Genomic DNA, 18,886 nt, shown 5'->3' on the forward strand with positions numbered 1-18,886 from the left:
CATTCCTGGGTAACGAGCACATCCTTAATTTGCTGCAAAAAAAAGACAATATTTTTATTACGATGTGAAATAACCAAAAACTTTGAAATGCCCATAAATCCTGTTTATGTATTTACTTTTTACTTGTCAAAAGACAATTTTGCTTTTCCATTGTACAGGTCAGCTACATATCTCAGCACTGTGTTTGAATAGCTAAGGCGTGCTGTGGCAGTTGCAACAGTTTCAAAAGCAGAGGGTCCTCGTATGCCCACAAGAAAAATATTTGTACTAAGATTTAAATTTAAATGTTTTAATGTTCCCATAAAACAAGCACACATTCGCCATTTGCAGCTATAATGCCATGAAAAAATATTTTCCCCCTTCCTGATTTCCTTTGTCCAATATTACATTTTGTCTGAAAGATCTGAAACCATTCAGTGTGGCAAATATGCAGTAACCTAAATCAGGAAGGGGGCAAATACTTTTACAAATACTTCAGGGCACTGTACAATACATCGCATTACACTGTATTTTCTGGTGCACTTAAGATATGTAGTCCTGAGATAATAAACAAAAAAACAATCTAAATATATTTGTGCTATGCTCCAGTCAAGGGCAAAGGACAAGTCTACCCCAGAAATAATTTATTTAAGCAATATAATACAGATTCGGAGGAAACCTAAAAAAAAATATTACCACACATAAATTCAGTCCATGGGCCATTTAAAATGAATTTATTGCTGTATTTATGCCTGTTATAGTTTTTCATTTCATTTTTCAGATAATCTACATTATTGTGTGTATTGAATATTCATCTGGCAAAGATTCAGCAAATATGTGCATCATAGTTCTTCCTGTGCTTAACAGGATTGGCAAAACATTTCAGAAGATGCAATGGCACATAAATGCTAATTGAAATCAAAATAAACATATTTAATATTATATGTGTATAATATACAGTATAGTCAATATTGGTGGAAGATTAATTAAAGTAAAATCATTCACATAAAATCAAATCAGCAATAAATCCACAATTCCATATTCCCGTACACGATTTTCTTCTGAGCTCAAAATCAATTCAGAGAACAAATTAATGTTGGATCTATCTCTCTGTCTCTGCTTCTGCACACACACACACACTCTCTCTCTCTCCCTCTTTTCTTCTCTCTCTCTCCTGAAAGATTCAGTGATTATTCAAGTTTGTTTGCTATCTGGGAAGCATTATGTAATTCTGAATCTGCAGCTGTTTAATTAGCTAGCTGTTTATCGCGTTTGTGATCATGAGATTCGACCACTTAAAAAGTCAGAAACAAATTTAGTTCTTTTTATAATACTCCCAAAAAAAGGTGTGTCTGATAGAACTACACATGCACATATTTCTCAGGTTTCAATTAACTGAACTATCCAACAGAATGAATGTCCAAGTTGAAAGACATAGCCAGTCAATCACAGAAATGTCAGGACTGAATAAAATCGAGGAGGAAAAAGAACAAAGTGCCTTGTGTCTGCATCCTTTCCCGACCTTGAAAAGGTCACACACCAGGTCTCCTCAGCCATGAACTGTGGAGTAACACAGGAGCGTAACAAAGATGCGAGCTGTTAAAGAAAGAAGTTCAACTCAAAAACAATCCAGTATATTAGTTAAGTGCCTGCCTTCAATGGCCTGGTTCATTTGTAAGGTACTGTGTGAGCAGACCGCCCACCAAAATAACTGAATGCATGTTGGCTCTTATTAATTGAAGTTGCTGAGAACAGGTTGCACTATAAATGCTAGCTATTCAGAAACTACACATACAACTCATTCACAAATCACAGCCAACACGTTTTGTTGGCAAGACTAGAGAATGCAATGTGTGAACGAGCTAGGAATTGTGTTTTAAACTGAGGCTTCTACGAGTCTGAATTCAATATGCAAACGCTGTACAGACTTACAGACCAGCAAAATCATCTGATGAATTGGGCTCATCTTCATAAAAAGTGTGTTATATTCACAGATTCTTTTCTTGCATATACATCTCAATTACTGGCTGAGTATCAATTATCTATGCTGTTCTCGGTGATATCAGAAAGGAACATTTTGGCAAGCCCATTTCAGCATGTTGAAAAACTGTATGGTCAACTAGAACTGTACTGACTGGAACGATTTTGACTGAAGTGCCTGTTCAGTGAATAATAATAATAATAATAATAATAATAATAATAATAATAATAAAGACAAAAAATATAGAATAAAAAAATACCACAGGTAAAATTGTTACATAAGGTTAATGGTAAGTTTAAAAAAAGGTTCTTAAATGAGATTTAAAAGAAGACAAGTTTAGCTAATTAGATTTAGCCACAGGCTTATGAAGCCATCTCTCCTCCGTTTGAGGCCAGAGGCAATCTATGCAGGGCGCTTAATTTATACAACACTGGTCATTGCATGTGTTGCTGTATTGATCCTTGGAGGTCATTTCTCATGCACAAGACAGCCCCCTCCATTCAGCTAACACTGGATTTAATTTGCTGATGAGCACACACGCGATCCCATGTGTCGTGCGTGGAGCACAAGGAACACAAATTCTACCAGCGCAGAATCACTTGGCAGTCACGTAATTTGTTTTCTTGGAGCAAACGCAGTAAGCACTGCTCACAAGAAGCCCACCTGGCAACAGGCCACAAGCTGTCTGAACGGTTTTCTGGGTAACCATGGAAACTCAGAGGGGAGTTAGCCAAAGCCGGTAGGGTTGCATCTAGAAGAGATCAACTAGCTGAACCGTGTGGCGTGCAGCAAGATGGCTGTCCATGGTGACAGATAGGCACAAATGAAATCCCCCTTTCCAGACCATAGAACAACAGGTAGTCAGTCACAAGCTATAGATTTACTTTATGCAATATCATGTTGGAGCTAGGAGTATGTTTTATTGATGAAAAACAACTGATTATGTGTTTCAGCCAAGGGTGTCATTTATGGGGCGATAGGGGGTTACAGCCCCTCAATATTCTATTTTTCTGTGTTTGCTAGGAAAAAAATAGTTGTTTGCCCCACCCACTCATACAATTTTCGATAATCATTTTGTTGTCACTGAAAGATGGGAATTTCATTTTCTGATTGGTATATACTGATGAGTAGTCTGAGGTATTTTTCCCTAAGAAATCACCAGAAATTATATTTCACAATTGTTTTTAAAACATTTCTAAAGGGGGGACATGCCCCGGACGCCCCCCTAGAGAGTTGCAGTTTTTGGGCTCTGTGCATTTCAACCCCCCAACATTCAAACTAAAGTCACACTCTTAGTTTCTGCCATCTTGTAATTTGAAAAACATGTGATATTAAAAAATGTGAGGAACGTTACACAGGTATGGTATGGACTTTCAAATATTCTGCGATCATTTAATAAGATATCCTTCTATCTTGATCTTGTAACACTTTCATGTTACACTCATATCTTCCTCTAACACTTTTGTGTTGCACTTAAACTATCATCTTGATATGAAGGATCAAAGTCACATGGTATATTTTTGGGGACTTCTTAACATCTGTCATGGTCCACTTTCACTTGCTCTTCATCATTTACTACTTCTGATGGTAGCTCTTGTAATGTTTGGCTAGCATTTTTATTTTGCCTCCTGTGTTTACTTAACTTTAAATTAAGTTCCAAAAACCACCATCAGAATTTAAAAGCTATGCAACAATATTGTTTTATTACACGGTTCTGCCCCCCCCCCCCCCCCCCATTTTTAGCAATGTGGCTGTAGACCTAAACATTGGTTGCAAAGCAGGTTTGTTAAAACATTTCTATTTGATGGACAAATCTCACTCAGTGACCCAAAATAACACCCAGTGGGGTTGCAAATCTCACCCGATAGACTGGACCAGTTTGCTGCCCTGTATGCGTTAGGCCACATTGGATATTGGAACTCTCTGCAGGAGCGAAACAAAATGGATGCATTTTCACAAGCCCGTGAAGAAAAACTGGCCTCAGTAATCAACAGATAGACCCGTTTTAGTAATAGGATTCCTTGGAATCAATAATGTATTTGTTTTCTCCAGTTGGCAACACCATCATGCCAAGATCTACTCTTTTCAGCCCTTGGCTATGTCCTACGCTTGCATTTCACAAATACCTCAAAATCCTTAGCAGTGGAAATGAGCTGCAGGAGCTACTGCCAGGTTATACTGGTGGTATCGCAATACATCATAAATCTCTGAAAAAGAATAGTGACCTGACAGACAGACCTGGTATTTCTGAATGATGCATTGGTACAGCTCTAGTCCTTGATGAAGATATTTCTGTTGATTAAGTAACTAGACTAGATTAGATTATACTTTATTATCAGAGTTCTCTGAAATGTGTCTTGCGTCACAAGCCATACTCCCTTTCACATACAACGGGACCGGCACACATTGATACAGTAAAATAAGACAAAAGTTGTTGCAGATTGCATTAATAATAGTTATTACGAAACATGCACAGGAAGCCTAGCCATCAGAGTAGGCCTACTACCAACTACTCTGAAGCGAGTTTACAATCGATAAAGAAAGAAAATGACTTTTAAAAGATGTTTTTAAAGAAGTTTTTACACTAATATCTGCGTTTATTAACACCTTAACCGTAACAACGTCTACGTGGATGCTTCAATAGCGTCCTCCCTACGTGCTGATGTAGGCTAGTCGATCATAAACATTAACCGGCTGCTCATCTTTCTTCCGATCAATTTTTCAGAGATTGCTGCGGAGGCACCACCGTAGCCTACTTTAGTCGACGAATGAGTTGAGCAGTCGGACTCGCGCACACTGCGAATTAATGACTCACAGATGCATCCGTAGTCAAAAAATAGGAGTTAACGTGCGAAGTTTTTTCGTGCGCTCTGCGCAAATGTACCGCTTTTGAACTGTAGCTATTTATGAACAGGCGCAAATCTTGCAGTTAGGGTTTTAAAAGAGAGAGAGAGAGAGAGAGAGAGAGAGAGAGAGAGAGAGAGAGAGAGAGAGAGAGAGAGAGAGAGAGAGAGAGAGAGAGAGAGAGAGAGAGAGAGAGAGAGAGAGAGAGAGAGAGAGAGAGAGAGAGAGAGAGAGAGAGAGAGAGAGAGAGAGAGAGAGAGAGAGAGAGAGAGAGAGAGAGAGTGGGAAAAACGAGAGCTGGCAGAAAGCTTAGGATCCCAGGCAGCTGCGGACCAGCCCACTTCCATTCCATCAACAGTTTACTAGGGATCCGCACAGGCAACGCTCCCTCCCAGGTTTTAGGATTGAAATATGCACCCGTTGCGTGCTCTTGGATTAAAGTGCCCATACTTTCGTTTGCCCCGTAAACAGCCAATGGCCCGGGGAGGAATGACTATCTGATAGCGCAACAGTTAGTTTTCGGAGACCACAGACTTCAGAGGAACATAAGTGCGGGTAGGAGCAGTTTGCATTTTTGGGGAGATCATGGCGGCGGCCGCGGTGGAGGTGAGTGTTAGTAGCGGCAGCAGTGACACATCTAGCACCGGCGAAGAGGAGAGAATGAGGCGGTTGTTTCAGACGTGCGACGGGGACGGAGACGGATACATCAGCAGGTAACGCTCACAAATGCTTAATGAGAAAAAAGTGCGAGGAAGCCTTCCAAAAAGTGAAACGGTAACACAACTATTCGGTTAGCTTGCTAGTTGACCCTGATTCGAAATAATTGCGATACACTGTTTGCAAACAAGCTAAGCTAGCTAATTAGCTGCTAAATCAAATGCAATGTTCATGTCTGCCAGAAGTTTGCGCAAACTTCGACACCGTTACATTTGGACCCAGCCCTGGAGTTTTCGAGTGTCGCCAGTTTTTCATAAGGGGTTAAGTGGAAATAAAAAGATGACAATTCTTTGTGATTGCCAAAAATGTTGCGCACAATGCAAAGTTTTGGAGAGGCAATCATTCATTTTGACGACCCCAATCTGATGACGGCGGAAATGTCGCAAGAATTTAGCCTACACAGTACTGAGAACTTAAATAATGTTACAGCTAGCTACATCAACATTTGGCGAATATATGATGGGTATTTGGCTAGCTACAACAACACGGAATGCCTTTGTATTAGGTAAAAATACTACTACCACAAACAGAAACTGTCAGAAATAGATCGTTATTAGCTACTTAATTTATATATAATTAACTGGATAAGCCACATGTATTCCACAGATTGTTTTCGTTACTGTGATTCATTAGCTAACTTGGCTAACAGCTAGCTAAATGCTCAAATAAATCACAGGACGTTTCTGGCATTATTTCCACATATTTGTAGCCTAGCGTACCAAAACCAGAGTATGCGTTTAGCTATAAATGCACTAATTCAGTTATTTCGCCATGGTGCGCGATGGCTAACGTGCAGCTCCTGGAATTTTCGTGACTTTTAAAATCGTTGCGGAGAACCAAAACTCATCAGCACTCTAAAATGAGTTTTCAGTTTAATGCATGTACTACATTAGTTTGATAGTGCTGTAACTTTATTTATTTATTTATTTATTTATTTATTTATTTGTATCATTACCGTACACCAATGTGAATTTAATCAACTTCTTTAACTAAGTATCGGTTCTGAAAGCCAGAGCGCTTAAGGCTGGCCAAGGTCACCCGGAGAATCAGTCTACAGGCATATTCAATGTCCTCGAAGTTGCTGACAGTTGAGTTTGTAGGGATTTTTTGTAGTGTAAACTTTTTGCCAAAACAGATTTACGTGTGATACCCGCCATTGCCATTTTACATATTGGGTAAACAAGCAGTTCAATTTAAAAGCATCTTTAAACCTCAACATTATCTTTGTTGTTTCATTGTTTTATTTAGTTGTTCAGTTCAGCTATTTATTTTTTTACATACCCTTGTTGTCCCTTGAATTGTAAATATTTTTTGATTCATTAAATAATGTTAGCTTTACAAATGGTGATACTTCCTCTAAACTGACCTTCATAAAAGCTGAATAACTCCTTTATAAACACTACTAGTACAGGCAGTTATTGACATAAGTATTTAGGCTATATAAATATCTGTGTAGTGCTTATGGAGGAGTTGTTCAACAGAATTGCTACTCAAAAACAAAATCAATGAGTGTGAACCTTAATTGACTGAGTTGTATGGCTAGTTGATTTAGCCTCAGTAATGAGCATGTGCCTGCATCTCACAGCTTGCTTCTGTAATGATGACCGCCGCACAATCAGATGGGCACATCTTGGCCTGTCTGCCCTTGCGTCTCTGCTGTTGACATGGAAATAAGACGACGTTTTGAATCAGTAGTGCTGTGACCAGTGGCGTAGGTTTCGTTTGAACATTGGGGGGGGGACACATTAAGCAGGGGGGTCTTGGTGTCCTCCCCCAGGAAATTTTGAGCGTCAAACACTTCATTTCAATACAATACAATACTTCATTGTCCCTCAGGGGAAATTTGTTTTCACAGCTTTGCTTCGCGGCCTCACATAAATACATAGATACATACAGCATTCTGGTGAATTTTTATGCACCAATTTGTGCCTTTTCTGCATCGATTTATGGTGGAAATGTTTCTTTCATGTTTTTATTGGGGGGGACAAATGCACGTGTTCTAAATATTATACGTATCGCCTGCATCCCCCCCGAAATCTACGCCTATGGCTGTGACCCACTTCCCTTGCGTTGTGTTGTGATGTGTCCTGGTTTTCCCCACATCACAGAGAGTGGATTGTTTAGCTCATATTTGAGTGTTTACTTCCTGACTCAGCAGCCCGTCCGCAAAGTATTATTATTATTTTTTTCTGAAAAAGTTAGAAAAGGAAAAACAAGGCATGTTGACATTTCAGTCCTGAATGCCTTCTGGGTTCTTCCAGAGGGACACAGGGTTTCTGCTTCAGGTCTCCACTGTCAAATCAACAAAGGAAATGGCCCTCGAGGGTCTGCTTTAGTCTACGTTTTGGTGGATTGTCTGCTTCAGTGTATGTTTTGAGAGGGTCTGCTTCAGCGTATTTTTGGGGGTGTCTTCAATGTATGTTTGAGGGGAGTCTTAAGTGTATGTTTTGGGAGGACTTGGGGTTTGCTTCATATTATTTATAAAGGGGGGGGGGGTGAAAAGGCTGTTTCTTGTTTGTATCTGTGTGACAGGCTGCCACTCTGCAGTTGGCTCATTTGCCAAAACGGTTCAGTTCTCAGAGATTGCAGATGTTTACTGTTGCATGTTGTCCTGATTTTTGGATTGGGGGACCTTGACTTCCAGCCTGCCCCCCCCTGCCCCCCCCCCCCCCAAAAAAAAACAATCATTGCCCCCCCCCCCCCCTTAGGAATAAGGTTTTCATGTGCAGACTCGCTGCCGGGCTCTTTTCACACACGCTCTCCCCTGGCCCCCCTCCCTTGCAGGAACGACCTGCTGATGGTGTGTCGGCAGCTGAACATGGAGGAGTCAGTGGCTGAGATCATGGACCAGCTGGGGGCCGACGAGCGGGGCAGGATCTCCTTCGAGGACTTCGCCCGCTGCCGAATCCAGCTGCTGAGCGAGATCCGCAAGGAGGAGGGCGCGCTCTCGCTCCTGTCCGACCACTCGGGCCGCAGGAAGCTCCGGGACCGAGTGGCCTCCTGGCCAACCAGCAGCGAGAACAGCCTCGGTGAGCGGGGGGGGGGCGGAGCAAAGCTGGGCCTCGTGGGTGGGGGGCGGAGTCTAGACACATGCACCAGCTCTGAGGTCATCGCGGCCTTTTGATTCGTATTTGTGAGGCCCAGGCGTCTGCCCCCTCACGGCCCTGCGTGCTTGCTCTTGAGATACCTTCATAAGGGCTGTCTCCGTACCCCCTACAGTCATTCAAACCGGACGACAGAGGCCGTATCCATGTGCTTATGGCGCAGTCCTATCGCTTTAGAGAAACTCGGTTTCTCTAATCCGACAAACTTTTATACCAGATTTTTATAGCAAATTTTTATACCAGAGGCTCAATGATTTAAAGACAGTCTTCTTTTTAACGGACAGAGATCTTGGTAGATAAATCCATGCGTCACTAGGTGGCAGTACAAGTGCATTATAAAGTGGTATAAATGAAAGTTGCAGAGACTGCATTCCAGAATGCATACACATCACTGGCCCAAAGGATTAGCTCCTGACTGCTGAGGGGGGGGGGGGGGGGGGGGGGGGGGGGGGGGGGGTCATGTCCTCTGTAGAGTCCCTTCTCAACAAGCTTGTTGTTCATGTGAGTGTGTGTATGTGCCGGTGTGTGTACGTGCCTTTTGTGTATGTTTTTTGTATGTGTGGGTGTGACTGTATATGTGTGTGTGTAAGTGTGTGTGTGAGTACATGTACGTGTGTGTACATGTGTGTAAGTGTGAGTACATGTGTATCTGTATGTGACTGTGTGAGTGAGTTTGGCTCAGCTCTCTCCCCTGCTGTTCCACAGGCGCCCTGTCGGGGGCGCGGGAGAGCTGGGAGTATGACTCTGGCGCTCGAGACCTGCAGAGCCCAGACCTGCAGCAGCATGCGCAGCCTGCGCAGTCGTCCCAGACACAGCCTCCTCAGCCCACCCTGCAGAAGCTTCTGGAACAGCGGGGGGCGGGGCTGGAGCCGCAGGCTGTCCTCCAAAAACTGGTGTCCCAGTCCGGGGCCCGCTTTGCCCCGCTGGGGGGGAACTACCTGGAGCTGGCCAACACGGTGAGTACTTTATACCAACACCATGTGTACTTTATACCAACGCTGAGTACTCTATACCAACACTGTGAGTACTCTATACCAACACTGTGTGTACTTTATACCAACACTGTGAGTACTTTATACCAACACTGTGAGTACTCTATACCAACACCATGTGTACTTTATACCAACGCTGAGTACTCTATACCAACACTGTGAGTACTCTATACCAACACTGTGTGTACTCTATACCAACACTGTGTGTACTTTATACCAACACTGTGAGTACTCTATACCAACACCATGTGTACTTTATACCAACGCTGAGTACTCTATACCAACACTGTGAGTACTCTATACCAACACTGTGTGTACTCTATACCAACACTGTGTGTACTTTATACCAACACTGTGAGTACTCTATACCAACACCATGTGTACTTTATACCAACGCTGAGTACTCTATACCAACACTGTGAGTACTCTATACCAACACTGTGTGTACTTTATACCAACACTGTGTGTACTTTATACCAACGCTGAGTACTCTATACCAACACTGTGAGTACTCTATACCAACACTGTGTGTACTTTATACCAACGCTGAGTACTCTATACCAACACTGAGTACTCTGTGCCAACGTCCTGCCCAGTGCTGTTACAGTTTGTGTGATTAGTTGTGCAAAAGTATTCTGCAGTTTGATTGGTGGTTGTACATCTTCGACAGCATTGACCAGCTCAGGAAATTGCTAACGTCAGTGCTTCTGTAGACCCCGCTTCGTTCATGTGCGCTATGCTAAATGTTCCTAAGACCTCATACGCGCTCTGCTAAAGGTTCCTAATAGCTTGTGTGCTTTTTACTGCATTATGTGCTGTTGGATTGTCAGGCTGGATTTCCGCTGTTGTCTGTTTTGGATGTGAGGTGATTGGTATTGTGTGTTTGGGTGGGCGATAGATCTCCTTGTCTGCTCGTCTAGCCAAAAATGCTTTTTACCTGGGCGTATTTTTAATGTGGAGTGATTTCTAAAGTGTCGTTATGGTTGAAATATTCAGAAGTTAATTTTTGACCCAGACCAAACGGCGTTGTGGATTGCAAGTTTGTTCTGCAAGAGCTTTTCTGCATTTTTGTTCATGCACATCATTGCTTTTTCGACCACTCCCCTTTCACTTGCATTAAAGATGATTGATCTGCTGGATTGTGTAATAAATTTGAATGGAACGCACTACCATTGCAGTGATTGGTCAGTGTCTTTGGTCCAATAGGAGGAGCTCTCTTGGGGGGGGAAACGGAAAGGAAAACCTCTGCCTTGTGTTTTCATTCAGATTTAATGGGTTCAGAGAGCTGGTCTGGTGATTGTCGAGGCAGGCACTCTAAATTCGAATGGAGTGTATGTGTGTGTGTGTGTGTACATACGTGTGTGTCTGTCTGTGTGTGTGTGTGCATACATGTGTGTGCATATGCGTGTGTGTACGTGTATGTCTGTATGTGTTTGTGTGTGTGCGTGCGTGTGTCTGTATGCGTATGTGTGTGTGTGTGCGCGTGCCCTTGCATGTGTGTTCTCGATCAGTGAAGAATGACCCACGCGGGCTCCTGTATTTCTCTGGTGAGGAGAGAATTCTGGGGTCCCATTAAAAGCCCATCTGCTGCAGCCATTGCACTGTTCAGTACACTCAGAAGGGATTCCTTAAACTACTCTGAACTCAGAAGACTTCTCTTGAGCTGGCATAAGGGGCAGATGTTAAGAAAAATAAGGTGCTGGAACGGTCCAGTACATGAGGGATGTAACATGGATGAACTGTGGAGACTGCAAGTTTGGCTGAAGATGTAGTGTGTGCCTGTATCCTGCAGAGGGCAGTGTATGTCAGGGTTGGAAATAAAGGATTTCCCCAAAATGTCCTCCCTGTTTCAAGAGAGCGTGTCCACTGCTGTTGCTGAAAGTGAATTATACATTCTGTATATATATATATGATTAGAGATCAACAGACTGTGACAGTGTGATTCCATAGTGTTCATAACTGCTAATGAAAGTTTCTGTTCTGCTTGATCCCTGTTGTGTGTAAAAGTGTCTGGAGGTGATTGTCCTCATAGTTCTTGTCTTGCGCGTGTAAAATGTACTGGACTGAAATGTGGAGAGTGCCCAGTCGAGTGTGTTTATCCTTGTTGTTTTGCAGTTTTTCGGAAAAGTTGGAGACCACGGTCCCTGCACAAGCAGATGTGGGTTGTAGGCACTGGATTTTGACCAGGTGTCTGAACTTGTTCTCTCCAATTCCCCCACACCTTTGTCCTCACTGCAGACAGAGAGCTGAGATCAAACTGGAGGCCAAATACATGACATTATGTTCCTTAAAATGCATTAATTCATTATGCTTTTTGTTGTTGATATGCGATTCCCATTCTCAATTCCCTTGGGTACCCCCGAACCCCATCAACTCCCCCCCCCGCCTCCCCCCCCCACCCCAAACCCCCTGATCACTCGCGTTCATTAACGCATGCGTATCTATTATTCATCTCACGGCTGTCTAATGTGCCGTCATGTCTCCCATCGCGTTTCAAGGGCACGCTCGGGTCCACGTGCGCTTTTTACGCTTCCCATAACTCTCTGAGTGGTTTATCGGCGTCAGCGCCGTGACAAACTCCCTCGGGCCGTCGCCGCCGGCAGGCCGGCGAGCCGGGGGTTAAGTGAAGTCATCCCCGACAGACGGACCAATGGCGTCGCCCCGCCGCGTAGCCGAAGCGTAGCGGCTGGTCCGTACCGTGCGCGGTCAGAGACGACGACTCCGAACGCGGCGGTAACGCGCAGCGCTGCAGAGTCTGGGACTGCATGCGCTGCTGCATGCGCTGCTGCTGCTGCTGCTGTGAACTGGTGAATCCATGGGCGGTCAGGTAGGTACTTTTTTGTTTGTTTATTTTTGTCCTTTTCGGTGCGTGTGGCTGGCCGTCCTGCCGCCAGCGTACGCGCACAAGGGGGCCGTCTCATGAGGGTCGTCTGTGAGAGAAGCGCCCAGCAGGCGGGGTTATTGGGTGATGGGCTTTGGTCATTCAGAAGGCACAGTGGCTAGCTGTGCCCTTGAAGGTTTGGACAAACTGGGTCTGTCCAGCTGTCTGAAAATGTTTTTATTTATTTGTTTATTAATTAATTTATTTGTTTATTTGGTCTTTGAGTACAGTGCATGTTTAGTAGTCTACTTTGTGACACAAAAAATCCCAAATATTTTGCATATTAAATATTTTACTTTAGTTTAAAAAAGAGAAAAAGTATATTGGTAAATTATTTGTTTAGGTGAGATGACAGGACGCCTCTTCAGGTTTAGGTGGGCTGTAGCTGCAGTTTCACAGGTGTGCCCCCCACCCCACCCCACCGCACCCCACCCTCCCTTCCCAGTTCTGCTGAGCGCATGGCTTTTGAGTCCCACACGGGACTGTGTTTATGGCGGAAGCTGAGAGGCCTGTGATGGATTATGAAGAGGAAGCTTGTTGATTTTTGGGTTGGCGGCGGGACGGTGATGCGCGGGGCACAGCGTCTGCCGTCTGTTTCTCCTGGAGCCGGGAGCGAAGCGGGGCGACCTTAAACGGGGGGCATGGGGACGGGGGGCGCGGGGAGGGGGGGCGCGGGACGCTGTGTTAGTGTGCCGGGGGGGACCAGCGTGGCGTGTGATCGGCCGCAGACTGGGATTTATTTAAGCCAGTTTGGCCGCGCTCAAACAGTGTGGTTCCAATTACCCAGCATGCCCGTGCACTTCCTGCTTATAAACAATGGCAGAGCACCTTGGGAAAGACGCGCCAGTGCTGGAGTACTTTCGGCATTGTTTTTAACCACCGTCAGACTTCAGACTGGGGGGGGGGGGTGGGCGGGCAGCTCGTTTCCTGGGGCTCTGGTATGTGCACGGGGGGCTTTTGTTTCCACCAATTACCCCGGCTGAGTTAATTAGCTGTAGGCTACACAGCAGTGCGGGTTCACTCAATTAGTCCCCCTGTAAAATGTTTCATGTCCTTGGGATTGAAGCCAGAGACGGAAACGGCGCTCCCAGCCCACGTCGTGCCCTTTTGTGGTGTCTGTAACCGGTTAGAGCCCCCCCTCCCCCGCCCCCCCCCACAGAGAGACGTTTGCATCACATTCAGGCTCTGAGCCGCTGCTCTTTTCCAGAGCGACGCGGGCAGCCTGAGTTCTCCCTGCGCGGGGCCCATTCACACGACGGGGGGGGGGGGGGGGGGGTTACTGTAGCGCTTCAGGCTCAGGACGGCAACTGCTGGGTGGGCTTCGGCTGGGAGTCAAACCTGCAACCCTGGAGCTGTATTGCCAATAGTAGCAGTCATAAACATACTACATACAAAACATTTATTATTATTATTATTATTGTTATTATTATTATTATTTCTGCTACTACGGTTGTTGAAATAATAATTATTGTATTTGTTTATTGATGTATTTTTTCTTGCTTTGTTCAACTAAACTATATTAAAACTTACTGTGCCTCACCAAAATTCACGTGCCTGTGCTGTAAAAGATAGTTGATCTCTGTCCGACTAGTTTCCCGTCTTTCTCACTCCATTGTGAAGGAGTAATCGACGCAGTTGTGGTGATTAATTGGTGGGATTCCTGCTTTCTTTGTACTCAGTATTAAGCCATTATATTTAACGGCAGTGAATATTTGTGAAGGATAAAAAAAACTGTGTAAAATTGTATTAAAACTGCTCTTTCACACACCAACCGTGAGAGAGTAATTAATACAATTACGGTATCCTGAAAGTGGTCAGTAAATGACTGAAACTGGCGATTTACCTGCTGGAAGCACTGCAGCCCTCGTGGGCTGGAACGCGGAACGGCGAGAGGCTGAATCTTTGAGGAAGAAGTTATTTTTCTGACGGTTTTATGATTAACTGCAGGTTGCGAAACCAAAAATATATCGAGCCCTGTAATTCCTTTGGCCGAGGTTCTGATGCCTGCCTCAGGTAGACCGCTCGGTGGGGTCTTTTATTAACTTATTAACACGGGTGATGGTTTCCTCCGTCAGTGAGGGCAGATATCTGCAGTCTGGCGGCGTTTCGGTTCTTCGCGCTCGTTCCTGGTCTTAATTGGCGTGCGCCGAGAGGTCTCGACAGTTTTAACGTCTGAGGGGAGGCTCACGCAGGCCTCAGGAAGGGGAGATGTTCGGCTGTACTGCTGTTTTATCGTTTTACCCCCCCCCCCCCCCCCGAGCCGCAATATCGAGAGCAATCAAAAGCGAGTAAATTGAATATATTTAATTTTTCAAAGATGAAGTTTTAGGGCCTTTGTGTGTTGGCGTAGGTCGTTGGCGGTCCATTTCACCCTCCAGCTCGTTTCGGCTCGGTCCTGATGAGCAGTAAAGGGGGGTCCTTGATGGAATAATGGCAACCCTGTTGCTATGGCCAGTATTCCAAGTGGCAGCTGTGTTTTGAAATTAGCGTTCAATCCAACGATGAAAATGTTTTATTAAATAAGCAAAAAAAGCATGATAGTGATTTGTGTCTTTTTAATAGGTTTAGAATGTTTCCTCAAGATTACACCAGGGTGCCATTTCCCCTGGAACTGCGCTTCCTTCGTTAATTAATTAATTATTCTTGCGTGCGATCCCGAACATTGTGTCTGTCATTTTGATTTTTTCCCCCCTCCCCGGTGTGAGTCTGAAACGACGGTGGATTGCGTAATGTCCGCCCTGCAGTTTTTGGGCCTGGAATTTTTTGCGAAATAAAAAAATTGGGTCGGATCTGAAGGAGGAATGAAGGAAACGGTGGAGAGCTTTTTTTTCTTTCTTTTCCCTTTACTGTTGATTAAAGCGGGACAGTCTGTGCTTTAACAAAGAAAAAGAAGAAGCAGTTAAGGATAATCTCATTAGCGGAGAGTTTGTAAACCTTCCCTGTGGTCAGTCCCTTGATTTACTGGCGCGCGCGAGAGACTCTTTAGCGCAATTTCATTACGCCACTCGTTCTCCTGAGAGCGTCCATCGCGGGCAGACCAATCACTTGAGATGGAGCACTTCCAGGGAATTGCGAACCCGCCGGACCGTTAGCCTTCGCAGAAACGATAGCCGTCTTTTCTCGAACGGGGGAAACGGCCTCCTGGGTTCGTGTGGTTTGTGTCTGAGCGGGCTGTTTGTGGGCTGTGTAAAATATAAATACCCGCAGGCCGCGAGTTGGATGATAAATAAAGACTTTGTGTGCGAGGGGAGGGGAGGATATGCGCACGGTCGGTTGGGTTGGGTCGGCAGGCTCTAATTGAAAACTAGCCGCCCGACCGTGGTGCCCCTTCCTGCAGGCTTGCCGTTTGGAAATGATTCGGATGGACTTGCCGCTTGGTCTCTTTCCACATGGTCTTCCTGAATTGGGATCCTGTTGGATTTGCGGATGTGTGGTTTTTGTCGATCACAGGACCGTGGAGCTGTTTTCCGTTCGCCTGGGTCTCGCCCCATTCACTGTGGAAACCACACAAACTGTATGGCAGCTTCCTTACCCAGAGTGCACTGCTGTGGTTGGCTCCCGCTCGGAGACTGCAGCGCTCTCATGCTAAATTAAAAAATTTGGGCACGTGTTCAGGGATTGGCTGCATTTTTTTGGTTAAATTGTTGTTGCTAGGTGATAATGAGAATAATTGACTCACCCACAGGAAAAAACAGTTTAGAGCGAATCCTTTTAAATTCTCGCAAGTGTTGTTCACATCACGATTTATCATTGTCCTGATGTTTGTTTTATTTTTTCATGAGAGAGACATGGTCTTACTTTAAAATAATTGCTGTCTAACAATTATGTGCTCGCGTCCTTTAAATTTTATTCAATATATCCCGCATTTGTCAAATTTCAGGAGCAAATATATCTGTTTGCAATCTGTTGACACACAAGCTCCCTTTGGTGTATTATTCCCAAATTTCTGCCCTGGGCAGTTTTTAATCTGAAAAGCTGAGGTGAATGCAGGTGTTTATGAATATTCACTGAGCAGCGAGATCGTTAGGCAGACTCTTCTCAGTCTGATTGTAATCATTGTCTATGCAGAATTAATTGCAATTCAGTTGCAGCTCGACATCAAAAACATTTCTGGGCCTGGCAGCTCATGAATACTCAAGAGTGCCGCGATGGAAGAGACTGTTTACCTGCACCCGTGGAGACGGGGGGCGGGGGCGGGGACAGGAATTCAACAGAAAGGTATTTTTGTTTTTATTTTTTTATTTGACATAAAGTGAAGTGAAATCCCTGAAGAAAATGGAAGGGTGCAGGTAGAACAGAGAAGAGAGGGATGAGAGGCCTCTTTGCTTCGGAGGAGAGAGCGTTGGTATTCTGAATGCTCAGAAGAGATGTGACACACAACCCCCCCCCCCCCCACACACACACACACACACACACGCCCACTTCAGGCACAGGTTCCGTACTTTCATCGAGCTTCAGTCTCTTGGCTGCTGAGATTTGATAACAGCAGCCCTGTATGAGGCCGCAGTCACATTCTGAAACATTCCGACCTTGGAACTGGAACCAGATGCAGAATTCCTCAGTGGTGGTTGAGTGTCTGGCTTAGCCTCTTGGTGCTTAGCCTCTTGGTGCTGAGCCTCTTGGTGCTGAGCCTCTTGGTGCTGAGCCTCTTGGTGCTGAGCCTCTTGGCCGACTCTTCAGTAGTTACCTGAATGCGTGCTTTATCTTTTTACTTTTTCGTTTTTGCTAGCATGAAATGTTGGAGGTTTAAAGTCCGTTATGTTTTGTGTGTGAGGTGAGAGTAGGCGCCACTGCGGACGGCCTCTTTAAGGCTGCCGAATATGAGTTTGGCGGTTGGGACTTTCTTCCGCTCGCATCACTGATAGGCCTCACAGTGGCCAGGCTTCCCTCTCTGCCTGTCAAATGTGCGGTTTTTTAAAATAACCCCCCCACCCCTCCCTCCTTCTTAAAGCAGCCCTAGGAGGAATGACAGGGCCCAGCAGAGTGAAACTGGAGCGCTACGAGGTTTGGGGTTTTCCCGGTTTTCCCGGTTTCGGGCGGTTGCTCAGCCCTGTCCGCCGGTTCCCCGCGCCCGTCTCCGCGGGCGACGTCACGGGGAGGTCTGTGCCCCGGCGCGAGAGTAACTCACTGCGCCGGTTTGTTTACACTGCCGGCCGTGCTTCACGTTCTGTGCCACTGACTGTAGTAAACAGGACGCGGGCAGGAAGACATTATGGAGGACAGCAATTTCACTCGAGGCTTCAATGAAAACGGCCACGTAACACACACACACACACACACACACACACACAGACACAGACACAGACACATACACACACAGAGACACGCGCACACACGCACACACGCACACACACAGACACACACACACACACACACACACAGACACATACACACACACACACACACACAGACACACACACAGACACAGACACAGACACATACACACACAGAGACACACACACAGACACACACACACACACACACACACAGACACATACACACACACACACACACACAGACACACACACACACACACAGACACACACACACACACACGCACGCACACACGCACACACACACACACACTCACACTCACACACGTATTATTATTTTTTTCCCTCAGATTGACCCGCTGGGCACATTAGAAGTGAGTGAATGGTAAATAAAATGAGAGTAGTTCTTAAATGTAACCTGATGGAGTTGGCTAAGTGAAGACAAATCTATGCTAGGAGTACTTGAAAGGATGTTTATCAGAATCTCATTGGTTCATTTAGCTCTGTTTCTTGCTCTGATTCTTCCTCTGTTTCTTGCCTTGCTACTCTGTAAAGCGTCTTTGTGACAGTTCTTTGTAAAAAGCGCTATACAAATGAAACTGAGCACACGCCTGTGTTCCAGCAGGCTCTGATGGTTCCACAGTGGTTTGGGAAGCGTTTGGGGTTTGTTTTCCGGGCTTGGTTTGTGTGGTCTCGTTCCTTTAGAAGGCGAGGTTGATGTGTGTCCTAACGTGATGGCACGATGTGAGCTGTTTAGAGGGGAAAAGCACCTGTTTACCAGGGCTTTGTGTTTCTCTGAGTAAAACGCCCTGTCTCGTAGGCCGGTCAGCTCACGTTAGGGACCGGAGGGGAAAGATCTGTCTCTCCGCTTTCTGGGATCTGGTTTCCGAATTTCTGGTCGTGCTCCGTTACTGTACACATGCATGCCACGCGCATGTCAGAGGTTTTTGCGTCAACAGGTTTGCCGTGAAACTTTGTGGTTTCCACGCCTTTGTCCCCAGCCTTTGTGCCGCCTTTGTGCAGTTTCTGGTCTGGGGCCAACCGGCCTCTGTTTGTCGCCCCAGCGGAAGATCAAAGATCGCGGTAATCGCCGTCTGTTTTTTTTGTTTTTTCTG

At 45.2% G+C, this 18,886-nt stretch overlaps 1 protein-coding gene across 2 annotated transcripts in view; it reads left to right on the plus strand.

Annotated features, from left to right (window-relative positions):
* The first annotated feature begins 5,094 nt into the window (after positions 1-5,094).
* The window catches only part of mcc (MCC regulator of WNT signaling pathway), a 90,224-nt gene continuing 76,432 nt past the window's right edge, over positions 5,095-18,886 (plus strand). The window contains exons 1-3 of one of the 2 annotated variants that reach the window (XM_035391957.1): positions 5,095-5,517; positions 8,306-8,550; positions 9,331-9,581. In XM_035391957.1, coding sequence (XP_035247848.1) covers positions 5,390-5,517; positions 8,306-8,550; positions 9,331-9,581 — 624 coding nt within the window. In that variant the 5' untranslated portion in view covers positions 5,095-5,389. The remainder of the gene's footprint in view (positions 5,518-8,305; positions 8,551-9,330; positions 9,582-18,886) is intronic. The other variant, XM_035391958.1, reaches the window with a different exon arrangement.

The sequence above is a fragment of the Anguilla anguilla genome, chromosome 14 (genome assembly GCF_013347855.1).
Source record: "Anguilla anguilla isolate fAngAng1 chromosome 14, fAngAng1.pri, whole genome shotgun sequence".
NCBI classification, from domain to species: Eukaryota; Metazoa; Chordata; class Actinopteri; order Anguilliformes; family Anguillidae; genus Anguilla; species Anguilla anguilla.